Source organism: Ursus maritimus, unplaced genomic scaffold, assembly GCF_017311325.1.
Source record: "Ursus maritimus isolate PB19 unplaced genomic scaffold, ASM1731132v1 scaffold_26, whole genome shotgun sequence".
NCBI classification, from domain to species: domain Eukaryota; kingdom Metazoa; phylum Chordata; class Mammalia; order Carnivora; family Ursidae; genus Ursus; species Ursus maritimus.
This window is the reverse complement of record NW_024425119.1, coordinates 27,065,314-27,087,347: the sequence shown is the minus strand read 5'-3', so window position 1 is coordinate 27,087,347 and position 22,034 is coordinate 27,065,314. Positions and strand designations below refer to the sequence as shown.

The window sequence follows — 22,034 nt, the reverse complement described above, 5'->3', positions numbered from 1 at the left end:
CAAGAGACGTGGGGAAACGAGTAGTTATTGCAGGTAATAGTTGCAGGTCAGTAGGGTGCTTTTATCTTACTCGCCTATTTTTATGAGCTCTTACTTCTTTATGTGAAGTCCCAAGGACTCATGTTTATCAAGTCGTTGTTGCATCTGTTTAAGTCCTACCTGAGAGCGCAAATAATTTTATGGCTGGATAAAGTGCTGTCAGTGTCTTTTGGGGTGCCTGGATCACACAGTACTGCTTTTAAAGACCACATCGATGAGTATTTGTCCCCCCAAAGAGCCAGCTCTAGTGGCCGTTGTTGTTAGGAATGATGTCCTGCAGTTATGAAGATCATACTGTGCTGAATGCGGCCCTAGTTAAAAATGACAGTCGGCAGCCCTCCCGTGCCTTCTCGCCGAGACCTGAACACGAGACGCGCGCTCTAACCTTTCTTTTTCAGTCACATGTTATTGCCATTGGCTGTTATCATGAATGAGGATATGTGAGTGAAAAGGACAAGGAATTATTTTTTGGACCGTGGTAATGGCTATTTTTCACAGTAGGAGGGAGTCCTGGATACTGAACGTAGGGTTTTTTCTCTCTTCGTCAGAGATTTTGTCAAAATCAACTCTTGGCAATGATCCAAGCCAACAACAACGCCTTACATTTATGTAAGACTGTAGTTCTCTGAGTGCGTCTTGTTTTTTTAATGAGGCCCTCCTAGTCACTCTTGAAAGTAGACGAGGAAGTAGAGGGAACGAGGGTCCTGAGAAGTGGAGGGCCTTGTACAGAGCCACTGTGGTTTTGTTTTTTGGTTTTCTTTTGATTTACATCAGAGAGCAGAGAGTAGATTATCCTTACAACCCAGTGGAAGAAAATTGTGATAATAGCCAACATTTACGTAATACTTTACAGTTTACAGATAAGTATTTTCATATGTGTTATTTAATTTACTCTTTAATTTGTCGTGAAAGGTATTATCATCCACATCCCCATTTTACAGAACCAAGGCTCAGAGATCTCATGTGCCATTGGCTAGGCTCTGGCAGACCCAGGACTGAATCCCTGCCCTTGGGCTCCTGTTCCAGTCACTTTCCATGCTGCCCCAATAGCTCTCCAACCCCAAAATTACTTAATATTTAGCTGTTTAATGACATGTGATTGCCTTTTGGGAGAAAGGCCTATCACGGGTTTTTTGTTTGTTTTTTTTTTTAAGGAAATGGTAATGTTTATTTACATTATGTCCTTCAGTAGCAGAGAGAGGTGACCAGAAAATAAAGCTAATCCACATTTAGTTAACTCTGAGTTTCATTTCCACTTTTCCTTAATATATGTCTGCTATTAAGTAGCAATGGGTCAAGACAAAAAAAAGATAAGGATATTTTAAATTGTGTTTGATCCAATCCATTTTACTATTTAAGATTTTTACCCTATCTGTTTCTCATTAGGCAGCTAAGTTTTTTAAATTGTGCCCCTCCCTTTTTTTTTTTTTAATCTAGAAGTTAATGCTCATTCTGAGAACCTGAGCGTCTGCAAGCGTTAGATTTGATCATCCTTGAGAGCAGGGCACTGTCATTATTCCTGTTTCATAAATGACAAAAGGAAGGCTTGGAGAAGCAATGTGCCAATGCCCCCCTTAAGGAAGAAAGAGAAGGCGTGGCAATTGAACGAAACCTGTCTGACCACACTGCCTCCTTGTGGCTCCCCTCAAAACTGGGCTACAGCCCAGAGCAGCACTGCCCCACAGAAATGCAATGAGAGCCAGGTCTGTGACTTAAAATTTTCAGGTAGCCATATTTCAGGACATAAAAAAGGTAGAATTAATTTTAATAGTGTATTTTATTTAACCCCAGTCTATCCAGAATATTATCATTTTAATGTGATCAATATTAAAAATTAATTTTAAAATTGAACATGTAAAAATATTACTGAGCTAGTGTGCATTTTTTTATAAGTAATCTTTGAAAACCAGTGTATGCTTTATACTTACAGCCTATCTCAGAATAGTCCTATTTCACGTGTTCAATAGCCACATGTGCTTAGTGGCTGCTGTATTGGACGGCACAGACCTTTATTAATGACCTTGACTTTGAGAGAAATGCAAGACTTTGTCCAGGCCAGAAGCTCTAAGTAAAATGTGATTCTGTCAGAACATTCCAAGAATCTTCTAGCACTGAAGACAAATTTCATTTGAATTCTTGGAACTATACGACATCCAGCTTTAGACCTGTTCACAGCAATAGATTTCAGTGAATGTTATCCAAATATATTTGGCCTCTTTCTTGACCGTTTCACTGGACTTGGACACTAATCTATTATGATTCTGTGAGGCATATTTACCGCGTGACAGATTGATAAGGAACAGCTTTCCATGCCAGCATTCTTAATTTATATTAATTATTGTTGGCTTTGCTTGGAACTTAAAATGTAAAAGAAAATAGGCAAGATTAGCATAAACATTTTACGGATGAAAAGAGCAGAAGTCCCTGCTGGCTCAAGAGAATATAATCGAATATGTAAATTCAGGGCATGGGAAAATATTTTTATGACTGCTTGGATAAAATAGTTGCTACTGTTTGCTACTGAAACAGAATATGAAAAGAACCTCTTAAAGAATTACAGCATGCCTCCCTCATTGCCAAAACTCCCTTCCATTCGCATGATAGGGTATGGGCATTATATGGGTATTACAATAAATATTATAATCAAAATACAGAAGACAGTGAAGTGGGATGTCCAACAATTGAACTATATAGAAGTTGAATTTCAAAAACAAAATACATTCTTTAGTCTGATCCTTTAGAAAATTAAATCCTAAGAAAGAAAAGGACATGGGAAGAAGAGTTACCGTTATCTTTGAAATAAAGTGAAATGTTTGGGATTACATTTCTTTATAGCTCTGGCAGTAGCTACATATACGAGCTTTTATTTTATAAAAAGGAGTTGATATAGTCAAGATAGTAGTTCTCCTCTTCTCTGCTTTTCAAGCCTCAGGGAATCTGAAATGCCAACCCACTGGATAAAGAAAAGCTTTTTGAGCTCCTTTCACATATGAGGATGTCAACTTCGGGTGGGCAAGTTCTGTACTCTCCCCTTGGAGGGAAATCTCACTCCTTGCCCCCGGTCCCATGGTGACCTATAGTATTCAGGGTACCTCCAACCTTATTTATCTGTACTCTCAATCCCATTGCAGCCCCTCCCCAACTTGAATCAGTCACCCCGTTCCTCTGCCAGCTTCACCCCAGGACCGTCCAGTTCTGCTCTGCTTTGGGCACCCACCAACATGGCCAGGCCGCAGGCTTCTTATACAGACCTTTTTTGTCTCTACCACCCGAATTCTGATGTTCCTCTTTGACCTTAACCTCAAACCTCTGCCCACCCTTCCCTTTCCCCTCTGTCATTCCTACTGACCCTTTGATGGGGTCATGATGATGACCTGCCACCTCCTAGCTCCTCTCCATGCTAAGTTGTCTTTTTCTAAGACCTTAGTGTTGGCATGACCATGACCAGTGTGATTCCCCTCCTACTCCCTCATTCCTGCCCACCCTGCTTTTCACCACTGTTACAACCTCTGTGCTCTCTGATTTTTATATTCATAATTTATAATCCCATTTCTAATTATACCTTTCACTAATGCATGTGACATCAGCTTAGACTCTTGCACACCTTGACCATCATTTAATTGCTGACCAAGCCCCCAGCTCAAGGTACCCCATTGCCTGCATTTTGCTTTCCCTAGACCAGTATTTCCCAACTCCTTTTCATTATCAGCCCCCACCCTTCCCTTAGGAGCCTTTTTAAGCATTTTTTCCTAAACACCTCCTTCCCCAATAAATACTCAAGAATAAGATTTGTTAAATAATGTTGAGCTTAGGGAGACCACAAACCGTTGTCATATCTAGTCTTATTTTTTTGCACGTAATCTAATCTTATTTTCACTGCACACCTCCACTCCAAGAAGCAATTTTCACCTCTGTTAGGAATGTATGCTCGAGACCCTCATCCAATCTGTCAAGTGTTGGGGATGAAAAACACAAATCGGAGTTGAGGGGGACCCTGTCAAAATTCTGGAGAGAGCCTGGTGAAACAAAACAGGATCGGGGGTTAAAGGCGTTAGAGATCCATCCCTTATGGTCCTGTGGTTCCTCTCAAATATTTTTTCTTTTCCTTCTTCCCCTTCTTAGTGCCCATGCACACACCCCTTACTTTTACTAAGAATATTCAAATAATCAAGGTCAGTTTTTTGCAGCTTCCCTTCTTCCTACCTCAAAGTGTCCTGCATGTTCACGGACCCTCCCTTCTTTTGCTCTTCCGTGGAAGGAAGAATTGTCTGGCCTTCTTAACACGGCCAGTGCTTACATCATGTTTATGCATTGTTTGTTGTTTTTTTTAAGTTGAGACATCATTGATATAGAAAAAAATGCACAAATCTGGGTTTTGACATTTCTATATACTCTTGTAATTACCCCCAAAATGACATAGGATAGTTCCATCACGCCAGAAAGACCCCTCATGCCTCTTTCCAGTAATTTCCCCTTCCCTTGAGGCAATCATTGTTCTGATTCTTTCCACCATAATATTTTCTCCTGTCTTAGATCTTCATTTAAAGGTGATCAGTTACTCTGCACTTTTGTGGCATCTGGATATTTTTGCCCAGCATGCTGTTGCGTCTCACTCCCGTGGTTACACATCACATTTCTCTTATTGCTGAGTAGTATTCCACCGTGTAAATATACTGTAATTTGTTTATCCATTTTCCTGTGGGTGAATACTTGGTTTCTTCACAGGTTTATTACCAATATTAATGTTGTGACTATTCATGTCCCAGTCTTTGTATGTTGATTTTTCTTAGATAAATATCTAAGAGAATTGTGGGTAAATTCTTAATGTTTTAAGAAGCTGCCAAACCATTCTTCGAAGTGATTGTACCACTTTCCCTCCCATCAACAACGGTAAGAGATCCATGTGCTTCACACCCTAACATCTGGTAGTGTCAGTCCTTTATATTTTAGCCACGAGTAGGCATCAGCGTGAAATCCATACGTGTTCTTGATTCTATTTCTGTCCCCTTCCCCCGTCTAGTATTGTGGGCTCCCTCTTAGGTCTTCAGATTTTTCCCATTCCACAAATTTCTGTATACCCCAGATTCCCCGAGACGATCTTTCTCATTTCAGCTGTTCCCTCAAGTTGTTCTCCTAACTCCTTCTGAAATGTCTCCCATCAAATCGGCAAGAATGGTTAGGACTTGGTGCTTCTCCTTCCTCCTCACCTGTTCCTTCGGCGCTCATTCCCCCGATGTCTCTGAAGTGAAGAATACGACACTATTGACCTCCTCCTGCTTTTGAAGCTCTTTATTTCATTGTGTCTCATAACATGTTTTTTTTTTCTTTTACTTCCAACATCTATTCTTCTTCCACCTTCCCTATAAACTGAGGGGCAGCTGAGAGTTTCACTGATTGTCTGTTCCATACACACATGGAGTCCAAATGTCTTAGCATTTAGGACTTTCCTCTGTCTTTTCCACCACTCTCCCGTGCTGGGTGTCTCTCCCTGACCACTTGACAGTATATGTGAAATACAAACCTGCAACCTTCATTAGAGAGAATATTGCAAAGGTTTTAAAGAACTCTTCTAGTTCATCTAAAATATGGTTTCACTTGCTTTTTTTTTTTTTTTTTTTTTTTTTTTTAAGAGAGGAGTGGGGTAGGGGCAGAGGGAAAGGGAGAAAGAATCTTCAGCAGGCTTCACAGCCAGTGCAGAGCTGGACGCAGGGCTCGATCTCAGGACCCTGAGATCATGACCTGAGCCGAAATCAAGAGTCAGACACTTAACCGACTGAGCCACCCAGCCACTCCTCATTTGCATTTTTATCTTCTGTTCAGTGTTTGTACCAAACTGGATTATCTGGGAAAGGATGAGAACGTTTACCTTTTTGCTCAAGATTTGGGAGTACTTGTGTCTACACAGATTGCTAATTGTTAAAATATTTTTGTTAAGTATCTCTCCCCTACCAAAACCCTGTTCATTCATGCTGTGATTGCTAATGAATTGAGCATGAGTGAGTTGTTTAAAACCATAGTACAGTTTGCAAGGACCGGTCCCTTTTCTGAATGCCTTCTTTTGCTGTGATGGCTGCAGTAAACTCTGGTGAGGCCAGAAGACAGCCTGCAGGGGAGGCACTGTGAGGGAGAGCAAGCCTGAAGGGACCCCCAGTTTTGTTTACGTTCTCCTGAAGGAATTGGAATGTTTTTTCTCTCCTTGCATAAATATTTCTGACAGAGGATCATTAAACAGGCCTGACTGCTTTGTCAAATACAAGACTGTAGAGTGTTCAATGGTCTCCCCTGCCCTGAAAATTACGTCCCCGCCCCCACAGCCGTCCTTAAACTCCACAAGTTTCCCGGGCTCCATTTGCAGTCTGGTCTCCTTAAGATCCTGTGCTGGGCTCTGACTTGGAGCAACTCTTGACAGGAGATGTAGCTTAAAGGAGGTACAAGTCAGTTATAAGAATTACAATTATAAGAGAAACGAACAAGAAAGTGTTGAATCACTATACTGTACACCTGAATCTAACATAACACTGGTTGTTAACTGACCAGAATTAAAATATAAACTTAAGAAAAGAGAGAGCGATGAGGGTAACCATTGGGAATTTCTTCTTGCATGCATTACCTTACTTTAGGGGACCAGGCATCTCAACTTTTTAAGTCCAGTCGATCAATGTTGCCCTGACGCAGACGCTAAATTTGGAATCTAAGCTGTTAAATATTGTCAGAAGGCTTTCAAATCTATTTTTAGCTCTGTGTAGCTAGGAGGAGAAACACGAAGGGCCGAAAGAGGAATATGCATGTTCTCCGCGTTGCCTTGGGCCCACGCTTGCCTGTGGTCTGCAGGGTGGGAAGCTTGCCTTGAAGTCTTCCTCCCACCTTCCCCTCCAGCGAGGACCCAGCCTGGTGCTTTCCCGTGGTCCCACCTGTCTGCGGGGCGGCATTGCAGGGCTCTCTGCCCTCAACCTTTCTGCCACCTGTCCTCCACCGGGCGATGAACACACTCATAGCTGACCCCTGCGTGATGAATTACAAAGCCCTTCCTCACGCCACATACACCTGCCCACTCAGAGTAGTCAGAGGATAGGCGCCAGCCTCTCCTATTACAGACAGGGAGCCCTGGGGTGGGGCAGGGTTGTGAGCAGTGGCTCTATCAGCGGGGGCCTCCATAGCCAGCACTTCCTGCTACATCTTGCTGTCACACCGTCTCTGTATCTCTCCTCACGACCAGAAGCTGTAGAAGAACTTAGTAAGTTTGGATCTCAGTTCTACCATGTTGTAGTGTGTGACCTTGGGAAAACAAATTTATTTTGCAATGCTTCCAATTACTGTTATGAAAGGGGAAATAATACCAGTAACTAGTGTTCATGAGTACTATGCATGAGAATGCCTATAAGTATTTAACATAGGACCTAGCCCCCAATAAAGATGAAATAAGTTTTAGCTATGATTAATTATTAGCCCAGGGACATAATTTCCCACTTCCAATTTGAAGCTCAGCTTCTTGGTATAAAATTAATAAAGAATCAGAAGGAAGTAGAGAATGCGTTTTCTAGCCCTGCAGTTGAACAGCTCCAGGCAATATTCAACCTCCTTAAGACTCAGTTTTCTCCTTTTTGAAATAAGGGGTGGGACTAGGTGATCCCTTAAATCTAACTGCAGGAATCTGTGGTTTTCACTCTGATGCCCGAGTTTCTCATCCCTTAACTGAAGTGGAAGACCAGAAAGGAGCTTGAGAGCCCCTTTTCTCTTCGATGTAATACTTGCACTGGGACAGCATTCTGGTTTTGCTGCGAAGTTAGTCGGTGAGGCTTCTGGTGGAAATTCCAGATGAGAATCCGGCGGAGAAGTAGACAAGGAGCAAGCGGAGGTACCATCTATTGCATTGTCCCATGCGCCAGTCCGCTGAGCATACCGCACCCTTACAGGCACCTGAGGGTGGAGACTGATGGACACATTCAGCAGATTTGGCCACCGAGGCACATGCAAGTGGAACATCGCATCCGAGTCGCACAGCTGCTGAGGGCAGAGCTGGGATTTAGACAGCAATCAGCCTGAGCCTAAAACCCGACGTGTGCCCATTCCACTGCATCATCACAGAGACCCTTCATCTAGGCAGTGAATGAATCCTGGCTGAATCAGGCTCTTCTCAGCTGCCTTCTCCTGCAGGTGCCAAACTGGGAGCACTGTTCCTGTGCTTCCCTTCAAAGCAAGGAAGGGCTGAGCATAAATATTTGCATGAGCTTTGAAGGGATGCTGGCTTGGGACTGTTTCCCTTCACCCCCCACTCCCCTCCCTGCACGCGGGGCACAGAGCTGGCTTGAGATGTGCAGGGGCAAGGCCGTGGGGAGGCAAGCATCCTGCCGGGGTTCGGGGCAGTGACCTCACTGAGTTGATGACGACGTCAAGAGCCTTCTAAAGGAGTGAAACGGGAGGGATTCTGGACAAACATGTCCTCGGGACCTGCTCTGTGCCAGCTCCCGTGGGAGGGCTGATGTGAGCAGAGTCCCCATCTCCGCCGGTCTCTAACTCGCCTGCGTCAGGACTTCCTACCATTCTGCTCCTCAGTTTTCAGCTGCGGGGAGAGGTGTTAAAGGCCACTCAAGCTTGACCACTCGCACCGCACAGGGTGGGCACCCCAACTGCCTCCCATTGTGGCCACAGTGACCACACTCTGACCCTGCAGACTCACCTGTGTTGGCGGAGGGTGTGAGGTCTAGGTCATCCACTCTCTTAATGCTAAATATAGTAATTATAGTTTTGAATTGAAAAAAAAATGCATTCTTCATCACCCGGCAATATGAATCTGCCTTCCAGACAATTGTCCTGTCCGACTTCCATGAAAAGTCAAGCCACACAACCAGCGTGGGCACCGGTAAACTCGATGCTGTATTCCCACAACATTGCCCAGAGATATGCTCAGTTAACGTGACCATAAAAGGGGCTACACAAAATCTGATCCAATTTTCTTCTTTTCTTATGCAGGAGAGATAGTGGAGCCATAGAGGAGTGTGTGTTCTGAAAAGCTCATCTGTCAGATATTTACAATTTGACTTTCCCAATTCAGTTTTTCAAACTGGCAAAGTCTATGTGTCCCCCCTCCAAACCCCCCAAAAAATCAGAATCTTTTTCCTGTGTGAGAGACCTCATTTTGGGATCCAACAACAACAAAACTCTCCCAACAGTGGAATCATAACCAGGGGAGCCCCCAGCACTCCCAAGTTCACACTATGGTTAATGGGAAATTTTACTGCCGCCAAGTGGATTGCCAAATCCATTTATTTCTGTTCCTGGCATTTCCTAAATTCTCCCAAAATGTCAATACTTTTTCAAAGCAAGCATCTGCTTTTAGTTTAAATGAACGTGTCATGAGATTTTAGACAGGAATCCAAAAGTTTTCTAAATTGACAAACTTAACAAGTCCTTAATTACGAAAAGAAAATATGGTGAAGCCTTATTTGCTTTCCCTAAATATCTGTCATTGAGATAGAGCCAAGAAAGCGAGATGATGCAGACGTTTTTACTTACCACACAAGAAAAACAGCCCCACTGCTGTATAACCAAAGGGGAAATTCCCTGGGAAGCTACAAAGGTTTAATGGCAAAATTTGCACGTGATGAGCAAGATCTAATTTCTACTTAATGTTTCTCTCATGAAATCAATGATGAAGATGTTATTGGTCCCAGGAAGACCTTCTCAGGACTTTTAGCCTTTTGGAAGTTCCTGGGGGAAACCTGAGAGAGTAGAGTTTTGCTTGCACAATATTAGGAGATTTTTATTTATGCTGTGATCCCCACGTGGACGACCCGGGCTGTCAGGCTCGATGCAGAGTAGAGGCACCCACAGGGAGAGAACACTGCCTGTTCCAGCTCAGTGTTTCTCAGCGTGCCCTCCGCCCCGTCCCCCACGCTAGCCTCCCCATCGTCGGGCAGATCAACTGGCCACTGTGATTGCCCTTTTTGGCTGCAATTGGCCCAGGACGTCTTCCTTCATTTTTGGCATTCATCATCCTTTCACGTTTAGCCTTATACCCAGGGTCAGTTGAAAGGGCAAATCCCACACAGAAGCAGGGCAGAGTTTCCTGAAGCAGACACTCACGACCACGCCCGACAGTCACCCGAGGGGCTTATTAAGAATGCTGATTCCTGGGCCCTACCCCAGACCTACTGAATCTCAGGCCTGGGATTCTCCATTTTACCAAACACCCAGTGATTCTTAAGCACTAAAATTCGAGGACTGTTAATCTTGAGGGAAAGTGGAGACAAATATTTTAGGCCACGGAGGATCGTTGGTCATCAGCTGGTGCAGTCACTTGATGTTTCCTTATTTGGTGAATAAGCAAATGCAGGGTGTTGCAGGGCGGTAAATATTATCACGCTGGAACTTACCCTTACCTGCTCCCGTCACCTACCCAGGGGTCCCTCATGGTTCCACCAGTGCCAGTTAAACCCCCAACCGAAGCTCTGACAGTCCCTAGGGTGACATGAGTTTCCAGAGGGGTTCAGAATGTTCTTCTGTGTGACCTGTGACTGAAGGTGTCTGTCCATGGGGGATGTGCTGAGGTTTGATTTTTATCAATTCATTCACCAGTTATGGGCTACTTAGTGCAGACTTTTTCTGGGTTATTCGGGGGAGTAAGCTGTGGAGTTAGCTCAATCACAGGCCTGGCCGATTCAGATGCAAGTGCTATTTCCCTATTTTTCCCCTTTGGGACTGACCTGTCAATTTAGTGTAAATGGCTAACAGAGTGGCCCTCTATACATGGGGCTTACCTTGAAAATGGGCTTCTGATTTCCCCAAATTGCTTCTGATAGATCCAAAATGAATGTATTAGGAAGTTTTAATACTGTCTAATGCTGGCCCAGGGGTGATCTGTACTGTCAGAGTACATAGTAATTCCCATTATTAAGAAATTTTATAATGTCTATTTGAAATTTTCTGCCTCTTTTTTTTTTAATATCTTTTCACATGGAGATAACAGCCTAAACCTTTCTTTTCTAAGAAGCTTTCCTGGTTTTACTGAAGAAAAGGCTCAAAATTGCTCCTGATTCTTTCTTGCCCAAATATTCACCTTTAGCAATCACCCCTAAAAATGCAGACCCTCTCCTTGATGTGGTTCTGACATCAGCTGAGTGGATTCTGAACCGTCAGTCTGCCATTTTGGCCTTGTCGGCTGGGTGTCTGCCTTACAAGGAAGTTTCCAGGGGTAATGACTTGTTTGTTAGGGGTGCGATTTTACATCTAGTGCCATGTATTCATTTGTGTATTTAATGATGATTTAAACTGTATTAAAAATCTACTATGGGGGCACCTGGATGGCTCAGTCAGTTAAGCATCTGACTTCAGCCCAGGTCATGATCTCAGGGTCCTGGGATTGAGCCCCAGAGTTGGGCTTCATGTTCAGTAGGGAGTCTACTTGTCCCTCTTCCTCTCCCTCTGCCCCTGCACCCTACTCATGCTCACTCTCCCTCTCTCTCTTTCTGTCAAATAAATAAATAAAATCTTTAAGAAAAATTGTTATGGTATCAGAGAAAAAAATCACTTTGACATCTAGCCCTAATTTTTTGTGAATAGTTTAAAATGTGGAAGTATATTGCTTTTTTAAAAAGATTTTGTTTATTTATTTGAGAGACAGAGAAAGAGAGAGGGAGACAAAGAATCCTAAGCAGACTCCATGCTGAGCACAGAGCCCAACGTGGGGCTCGATCCCACGACCCTGAGATCATGACCTGAGCCAAAATCAAGAGTCGGATATTTAACTGACTGAGCCACCCAGGTGCCCTGAAAGTATATTACTTTTGAGGGAATTTCAAAATCACTACACTCTTCTTGTTTTAAAAAATTAACTAAAAAAAGAAGAGGGAGATAGGTTTTCATGGGTGATTTTGGAAACATTAAACAAGCTAATAAAAGCCAAAACATATATACTACCTACCTGGGACACAGGGAGATCTGGTAGTTTGCCTAAAGAAATACAGCTAGTAAATGGTAGAAGTAGAATTTGAAGCCAGTCCCCCTGGTTTTTGAATTTGTGCTCTTAAGTACTATGCAGAATTAAGACAGAGAAGCTGCTCTAACGGTATCTGGTAAGTAGGAAGTGCTCAATACATAAAAACTATACTTGTCATTTTCTTACGATTCTAAAGCTTGGGATGCTTCTGTCTTCCTTAGGATTACTTCTGTAATATTGAAAGAGCTGTAAAAATGGATATATAAAATGGATGATAATATTATCCATCTCTACCTTCTTTAGGATATTGAAATACTTATTTAAGATTTACAAAGATTAGGAATAAAGAGTATAGTAAAACCATGTTTTTTCTAAAATTCATTTAGCAATTATTGAATTTCTACAATGTACAGGTCACTTTACTAAAATTATTGAATTTCTGCTGTGTACAGATCACTGGGATAAAAGAAGTAAGATTAATAAGACATGGGTCTTGCCTGTGTAGAAGCCTAGTAATGGTCTCAGAGCGCCTAACGTTGAAGAGAGTGAGTGCAGACGTGCTGAGCGTGGCCGGCGCGTGGAACAGGACAGATTCGAAGTTCTAGATGAGAATTCTGGTGTCACAGTAACTGTGTGCTGGGCGCACATCGCTTAGCTCTCCAGATCTCAGTTTATTTTTGTTGGGGTGTCGGTTGCCGGTATTGTTTTCTAAATCTTGAAAATGGCAGTAATTATGCCTAATTCATTATACTTAAGGAAAACTAAAATAAAGAATGCAAAAGAATCACTTACTGTGTCCTTAGCAGAGAGTAAACGTTCAACACCCAGCTCCTGGGAAAGCGGGGAGTGTCGACAGCTTGCCTGCACAGCCCACTCCCGGGTGGACAGATGCGCGCTCTCCGCCAGGCAGGGGCAGGGGCCCCTCTGTGCTGCGCCAGGGCCTTGGAGAAGAAAGTGAGTGGGAGCCCAGATACTCTTTGGAATGTTGAGCTGCAGAACAAAAAGGGCAGCTGCCCCTTTGGAGGCCAGAACAGGGCTTCCAGACGGCGACTCCCCCACCATCATTTTTCCTCACAGGGATACAGGAACAAAACCAAGATATAAGGAAGGCAGCACATCTCTGTTTTCTAATTTTGTTATATGTTTCAAAGCTCTGATGAGGGATCATGCTTTGAGCTGGTGAGTCAGGGAAGCAGAGTTGGGCAGACAGGAGGGGAAAGCCATCTGTGAAGTGGCTTGGCTCGGATGCCAGGCCGAGAGGCACAAGACCTCCTTGAGGCCGGCCTTCTTGCTTGGACCAAGGCAAATCACTGAGGCCCTCAGAGCCTCAATTCCCACCGCTGTAAATCGAGGAGGATGAATTATACCCATATTTCTCAAATCTGAATGGCTGTCATATTCGCATGGGGAGTTTCCTATTAAGAGACCCAGCCTAAGAACACCAAGATCTTTTTAAAAGCACCTGACGTGATTTTCAAGTACACCGAGGGTAGAAAAGCAGTAGAGGTGGTGATCTCTTAGGTTCTGTAGGATAAATGCCAAAGGCCACGCAGTCTGGCTGGACCAGTGGGCACCTGGTTATGTTGGGAATGTTGCTCAGAACCACATTGTGGAAAGTTTTAAACAGTCTATCTGTGCGCAGCAGGGCCTTAATGAAGATTTTTATATAAAGGAATGTGTTGAAGGCAGTGCTCTAGAAAAAATATATCTGTCAGTTGTCTGCATGTAGTAGGAGAAGAAAGAGGGAAGTATAAACAGGTTGGGAACGAAGGGGTGAGCAAGCAAAACTGAAAGAGTTGTAGGAATATTGCCGCAATTTTTAATTAATATGAGACAATTAGTAGAGAAACATGGGCTGTAATGTGGATATGTAAAGGGATGCTTCTGAAGCCAGAATCAGGGTGAAGGGAAGTTCAGCTCTCACGCGGCGATCATGGTACTATATGACCAAAGAAGGTCCTATGGAGATGAATTATCTGCTCTAAGTTATTATGTCAAGATCACACCTATTTCATAAGCTCCCACCAAAGGCTGAGAAAAAGAGACACAATAGAGGAACTGGCTCTTCCCACTATTTCTCTTCCTTTCAGAAACAAAAACAACACAATTACTGCTTATGAGTTTCTCGGGCTTTTGTAAAAAACATTATAACATATGTGTTAGGGTGGCATGTGCCTGACACCCGTTGCTGTCTAATGACTCTCGAAGGCTCCCAGGGAAAAGTAGAATCATCCAAGAGTGCAGAGACAAGAGGAAATAGCTTGCATCTTGCAATACTCCTATACTAACCAAAATTACATGGTGAGCTATTTTTCTGAAAATGTGTCCGTCCCTCAAGAGATTGAGATAGAGTTTTTCATAAAGAGTTAAGTTCCCTGTGAATAACTTTGTTGTTAACTTTACCAGTGTGTCCTGTGAATGTTAACAGACAGCCTCAAGTGTTTAGATTCCTAGGCTGCATTAAGTGGTAATTAATCTCACCGAATTCATATATAAAAGGTTTAAGTTGCCATTCTAACTGATGTGAGTCATTAAATCACTTAATTTTTACTACCAAATTGTTGTGGGTTTTTTTCCTGCTGGTTTTGAAGAATATTCTAGTTCAGTTATGTCCTGAGGGACTTAATCTTCAGCCTTAATTTCCTAAGTCCAGATCTTCTTGTGGATTTGGGGAGCATTTCCAAATTAACGTGAATAAAGAGTTATGAGGGGCACCTGGGTGGTGTGGGTAGTTAAGCATCTGACTCTTGGTTTCAGCTCGAGCTGTGGTGGTCTAAGGGTCTTGAGGTCGAACCCCCCTGCATCAGGAGACTCACTCTCCCTCTCCTTCTGCCCATCCCCCTCTAAAATAAAAAAATAAATCTTAAAAAAAAAATACATGAAATCCTTGGAGGAAGAGTTCTGCTAACCATGAAAGCATTAGTCAAATTACCAGGATTAAAAAAATTAGCTTTCATTTACATGTGCCCATGGAAAGTACTTCAAGGTATATTTTAGGTTAAAAACCCAGGAGTATGTGAACATAGTGGACCCCTGTAGAGTCTCACAGACACTCTTTAAATGTTTGTTGACTAAATGAATGAATCAGTAAAAAAAAAAAAATCACTTAAGAGAGCTGTGATGCAGATTTCTTACAACCCTGCAACTTTCAGGCCACATCCCAAAAATAATCCAGTGACGCGCACAGGTGTTATGCCTTGCTCTTAAGGGCAGGACTGTGGGTCTAGAGGAGCCCAGTAGGAGTTAGCTCACCCCCAGTAAGAAGAGGATAGCGTGGACAGCCACCTCCCTTAGGAAATAGCTAACTTATAATAGACCAATGATAGATGTTGGCTAAATTGAACAGTTGAATGCAAGGTCTGTGCTGGAAACATGACTTTTTTTTCCAAGGTCTATGATTGAAGACCCTTTTCCAAGTAAAATTGCTTTGGAGCATGCTGCTTCTAGCACTTGGAACTCAAACTCGTGGAGTCAATATCAGTTTTCCCCTCCAGATCTTCATCGTACAGGACCGAAGCCGTGGGGGTTTGCAGCCGGAGCTCCACTGAGCTGCCTTGGCTAATTGATGGAGCAATTCTGCTGGAATCTCAGTGTGCGAACGCCTTACCAGAGAAGCTTTTTAAAATGTAGGGTTCGATTCAGGAGGTCTGGATGGGGCCGCAGGCTCTGCATTTCTAACAAGCTCCTGGTGAGGTTGATGATACTGGCGCATGAATCTCACGTCGGGCAGCAAGGTCATAAGACGTGGGTATCTAAGTAGTTGGAAGAAGCAGATACGGTGTGTTGGAAGAGCACTGGCTCTAGACCCAGAGGACTGGTTACATCAACCTAATAAGTCACTCAGCTTTTCTGAATCCGAATTTTCTCATTAGAAAGATGAATATGATAGGGCTGTGAACACCCGCTGCACAGGATTGTGGTGAAAATTAATACTGTTGTGTGAAGTTACCAGAGCATAAGGTACATGGCCGCATAAATGATCGTTGACCCCAAATAATGAAAACAGAAGCGCGCAATTCTATATTGGTACCTGGGAAAGATGGGGGGGCCCTTAGACTGTGTGCTCTGTATAGTTCAGGGATTCTGGTTTTCTATTCCACTGCTTTTACCACTTACAATGTCTAGCACTTAGCAAGTGGTTGGTGTTTGGGAAATTGTATTAGTAGCAAAGTTGATCACTGCCAGTATATATTTTTGGCTTCAAAAATACTGATGTATCAGGATAATGACCTAGTGCCTCCCCCGTGGCACTAGCAGGAAAGAGAACTGCCACCCAAAATATCGGTAATAACTTTGGGGCCTTGAGTCCTCTCTGAACCAGAAGTAATCACTTCCAGGAGAAGACTAAAATGAAGAAAACAGAACCAGCCCAGATCTTCAGTAGAAATATAATGATGAAATAGCTGATCATTCTTTGCCAGCCAGTAGTCACAGTATTTTCTAACTTCACGTGTGTATAAATGGATGCCTCTTAGATATAAAAGCAAAGGTTAATGTGAGCAGTTCAGCGGGCTTGTCCCTGGTAGGTGGCCCAGCCACTGTTCGGAGCCCAGCCTGCGGGGGTGCCACTAGTACTCAAGGGGCTCAGCACGTGGTCCACATCGTTGTGAGCCGGCTCCCACCAGCGCCTCCACACCTGTCCTCCGAGGGTCAAGGTTTCTGGTTAACAGACTTGTAAGATATTAAAGAAAGCTCTCAGTGCATAGCAGGAAAGAGAAGGTAGAAAAATCAGTGATAAACTGCAGTATCATGTACATCTCTTTCCACTGACGATTCAGAGACAGAAACTGTCGGCACCTTGAGACAATCTAGTTTAACTCATTTGCAGGGAAATCCAGAGGGAATCAGGTTATCTTTGCTAAAAGAAATGAGATTTTAACATCGAATCAGAGGATTTAAACAAAGTGTTATTAAAAGATGTTGGGTTTTTTTCCCTCTTTGTAATCTCTAGGTCCCAGGAGAGAAAAGAAGAGGCCATCACCTTACTGAAGGACTCCATTAAATACGGTCCCGAGTTTGCAGATGCGTACTCTAGCTTAGCTTCCTTGTTGGCCGAGCAGGTAACTGTGTTCTCTGAACTTCACGTATTTCTTAAAATAGTAACTGTTGAATGTATACATTAACACTACCCAGATTTTGGTACTGATGGTTCAATTTGTAAACTCATTTTGGACAACCAGTTTCTATGTCAGCTTTCTTCGTGACAGCAATTACAAGCATAGCTTTCTTACTCCAATACTCTCGGTGCAGTGAAGGTAGCCTTTAGACAGAGGTGCTCCATTAGAGGTCACTGATGTCTTCTGTGTCACTTTGGGACACAATCTGTCAAGAACAATACACAGGGACTCCTGGGTGGCTCAGTCGGTTAAGCATCTGCCTTCCACTCAGGTCATGATCCCAGGGTCCTGGGATCGAGCCCTGCATCAGGCTCCTTGGTCAGCGGGGAGTCTGCCTCTCCCTCTGCCTGCCTAGCTCCTCCTGCTTATGCTTGCTCGCTCTCTCTTTCCCCAACTAATAAATAAATATTTTTTAAAAGAAAAGAACAATATACAATATTTGCTAGTTTTATTGTTATTTACTTGTATTTTATTGGGGAATTACTAAGGGACTCAGATCTCCAAACTCAATATGGAACCAATTATTGATCATCTTAATAGATCCTGTGTCTCAGTACCCATTAAAAGATCGCATGAGGCTTATAGAACAGGCTTGGAAGAGACAACATTTCTCATGGCATAAGGGGAGATTTTTATTCCCCTCCTCTGCACGTGTGTCTAAATGATTGGATACTACTTCTCAGTGTTGTGGATGCATGTCCCCTGCTAAGGGGAAACAAACATAAATGGTCTTCTCTAAATTGATGAGACCGTTTTGTTGACACACATAAGTGCCTTCAATAGACAGTGGATTCTGCTGTCACACAGTTGCCAGATTGTCTGTAAAATCAAAGTCAACACCTTTGAAAGATGCCCTGTAGCATTCCCTTGGCTTAAATGTAATGAGTGATTCGATACTGCATGTCAGTTACATAGAGATGCGGTTTGCATTCAGAAAACTTCAGAGGTTTCACCAGGAAGCCAATTTAGAACTTTCTATGGATATTAAAGTGTCAGAAGTGATACGCTTGGTTTTCATGCTCTAATATTCTCCATATAGTGTAGTTGGGCTTTAGACAAAAGCCCATGTCTGTGCTGGGTGATTTCTGTTTCAGCACAGCGGTTAAGCTGACATGATGATGGTCGTGTTCTATGGTATACGCTGGCCGTCCTCAATAACCTTTGGCTTGTGTTGAAGCAGACACAGCAGGAGATTTCTGAAGCAAAGATTGACTCTGCCATTGTTCCTTTTTCTCACCTCATCCTGTTTCGTTCATCTTCATAAGACCTCTCCCCGGTTGGGTGTCTTGCCGTTACTCAGACATGCCAAGCATGCTTCTCTCTTGGGGCCTTTGCACTAACTGTTCCCTTTGCACGCAACACTTTTCTCCCAGACATCTCGGAGTATCGTTCCTCCTCTCATGCTGGCTTCTGCACCAACATTACCCTACCAGAGGGGTTGTCTGTGATTACCCTTTCTAACTACCAACCTCACACTGCCCACCATGTTCTCCATCAAACCTTGTCCTGCCTTATTTTTCCCTATAGTATTTATCATCATCTAACATATTTTTTTAAAGATTTTATCTATTTATTTGAGAGAGAACACGAGGTGGGGGTGGGGGGCGGGTGCATAGACGGAGAAGAAGACTCCCTGCTGAGCAGGGAGCTGGACGTGGGGCTCCATTCCAGGACTCTGGGATCATGACCTGAGCTGAAGGCAGATGCTCAAATGACTGAACCACCCAGGTGCCCCTAACATATGTCTGTCTATGATCCTTCTCCTACCACTAGAATATTTAACCACGAGAATGACTGTGCCTTCTATTCATGGCTAGTCCCATGTCCCCCACACTGTATGCAATCAGTAAACTTTGAGTGAACTAAATGAGTCCATATGAACTGAAGAATACATAGTCCCTCCAATCCAGTACATATTCTAAATTTTCCCCTTAGATTATGGGAGGACTAAGCATGTGGGCCACACTGTTTTGTAATTGGTCACTCCTCAACGTGCTGTGTTTGTCCTTCATGGAGTGGTAGTACGAGGATGACCATGTGAGATTACTCTTCGTAACCGTAGAATCAGGGATGGGGTTGAGGACAGTATCTACTGCGTCATTCAGTGGCTTCTTTATGAGGACTCAGGAGAAATTCCTCTCATCTCAGTATTGGGAAAGGCTCCACTTCTCCTGAATTACAAGCTTTTTGCTTTAGTTTTAATCTAATGCAGGAAATATCTTGTAAACGCTAAAGAGGATTAACTCTGTTTCCATCCCTCTTGTCCGCAACCTCTAACTAACAGCCATCTGGACCGTATAGTCTGTTTTCCTGCGGGTGCTGCTTTTGTTCCTGGACTTATCATTTTCCTTAATTTATTCTATTCAATTTTTATTTCCAGTTTTTTAAAGCCACCTCAATTTCTTTGTGGAATAATGAGGTATAAGTAAGCAAATACCGTTGACCCTTGAACAATAAGGGGGTTAGCAGTACTGACCACCTGCGCAGTCAGAAATCCACAGACTAACTCCCCCAGAACGTAACTATTAAGAGCCAACTGTTGACTGGATGCCTTACCAATAACATAAACAGTTGATTAGCATATATTTGTGTATTTTATGTATTATATACTATATTCTCACAATCAGGGAAGCTAGAGAAAGAAAGTGTTAAGAAAATCATCAGAAAGAGAAAATACATTGACAGTGCTACGCTGTGTTCATTGACCAAAGCCTGTGTGTAAGTGGACCTGCGCCGTTCAAGGGTCAGCTGTGAATAAAGCATTGCATTCATCGTTACCAGCTCCTGTCTTTTTTCCCAGTTCACCAGGACAGATGATAAACATTAAATGCTCTTCTTGATGAAAATTGCCCTCACGCTACATGACAGTATCGCTTACCTAATAGGAGTGATAATGTCGTATGTTGTTTTGCGGAGCTTTTTACAGATGCGAGTAGAGTGTGTATCTATTCACACAGTTCCGTCTTCCCAGAATGCCGTCTTTCTCTCTCCCCTTACGAATCCTCCCCAGTTGGCAAGATTCAACTCCCACTCCCTCCCCCAACACCTCTCCACCTCCCCTTCTCCTGAGAGTCATGTTTCCTCAGAGCTCCTGTGATATTGATGGGAACACACATCAACATACGAAATAGTCACGTATTTTTATTTCTTGAATTAAGATCTGGAACTACAACTTAATTTTTCAGATTCGTTTTCTTCACAAGACCGTAAGTTTCTTTAAGAAAAGCGGCGTCTTCTTTGTAGGCCCATTTCTTTCCTAGGGCTTAGGACAGTTCACTGTGAGACGCAGGCATTCAGAAAGCTTGCCTGGATTTGGTTTGCTTTGGGATTCAGGTTCTCTGTAGTGTGATACTAAGAGCATTTGACAGGGAGCTGGGAGACCTGGTGCTAGACCTTCCTCCATTGTTAACCAACTGCACAGACTTGGGTAGGGAGTACTTTACCTCTCTGGGCCTCAGTTTCCAAATCTGAAAATTAATAAATATTCTACATTACCTTTACTGCGTCTATGGCGCTAACATTTTCAGAGTGTCTGAAATTATCTTCTTTAATGTCAACTAAGTGCTATTGAATTGGCTTTTACCATTTTTTTTATCCAAGTGTAATTAACATACACTGTTAGACTGGCTTCGGGTGTACGACAGAGCCATTGAACAATTCTGTACCTTACTCAGCGCTCATCAGTATACGTGCCCTTGGTGCTCATGAATATTTCAATGAATGCTGTAAGGTTCCACCATAATTAGTGCTATTGTTTCTGTACAAGTAAAGCTTTAACATGTTAATATTGTGAAAAGTGAATTGCCTTCATCAATATTTGGTCTTCAGTTTTGTTTTCTTTCTAAATTAATGAGCTCCAAGTTGATGGAAAGTTACTGCCCTAAAGATGATTAAGATGTTCTGTGATCTTGAAATGTATTGCAGTCCCTTCTGCAGTATCTTGCTGTTAACACATTTTATAGGAAGTTTAAAAAGGACCACATATATATGTTTTCCTCTGTCATGTTTAACATATATTAGATGGCGTATTTAAAGTCAGTTGTGTGATAAATTTAATTTTCATGAATCACAGTGGTAAATTGGGGTAAAGTTATTGCGTGTCACATGGTTGAAGTTATGTACAATTTTTAAGAAGAACAAAGAATGACTGCCATCATAATCTTTCCTCCCATACAAAAGTCACATTTTTTTTTTTGCCAGACTTTCCTACTCTAGGTTCGAATGTAAAATGCTGTGAGATCTAAGAATGTAATTGAAAGATTGAAAGGTTTTCTCTTTTGCTCCTTTGGGCAATTGATTTTTAACATCAAAGAGACAGAACAGCTGTTGGGCATGACTCGGGATTGCCTTTCCTCTCTGACTTTCAACAGCTTGTCTTCATGTTTGGGCTTCTTCAGTAATAAAGGAGTGTGTCAGAGGCACAAGCACGGCACAAAGAAACTAGTAGAGAGAAATCCACCCAGCTTAACATTCTTTGGTAGTAAATGGATTCATTTCTTGTTGTCACCACCTTATTTAATAGCTTTCCAGAATTTCAGACTCCCAGAGTATATCAAAGCAATGACTGCAAACCTTGGTCACTCTGTACCACCCTTGTGACACCGTCCCGTCACACAGCAGGCCATCTTCCAGTGTCACCAGACACACGGCCGGCCCACGCGCGCTGTGGTTGTGGGCGATCTAATGATGGAAAACCGTGTCCTACACTGAGCTGTAGTCGGTCATCCTATAATTGGCTCCCTTTGAACTTGGGCTAACGGAGAGCTCGTTGAACACCGCCGAAGGGCACAGCTGTGTTATCACTTCCCTCACCACCCCTTTTCTAAGCTCACCCCTTTTCTTTCACCTCCTTTCTCTTTTTGCAAACTCACACTTCCTGGCTTGACATCCTGGGTGTCTACGAAATGTTGCCCAGAAATGAATGCTACTGCTTGTCTGCTTCC

The 22,034-nt window shown here is 42.9% G+C and overlaps 1 protein-coding gene across 3 annotated transcripts in view; it reads left to right on the top strand.

The window, feature by feature from the left end:
- Positions 1 to 22,034, top strand: part of TMTC1 (transmembrane O-mannosyltransferase targeting cadherins 1) — a 257,865-nt gene that overhangs the window by 207,808 nt on the left and 28,023 nt on the right. For all 3 annotated transcript variants that reach the window (XM_040642292.1, XM_040642290.1, XM_040642291.1), the window contains one exon: positions 16,926 to 17,034. In XM_040642292.1, coding sequence (XP_040498226.1) covers positions 16,926 to 17,034 — 109 coding nt within the window. The remainder of the gene's footprint in view (positions 1 to 16,925; positions 17,035 to 22,034) is intronic.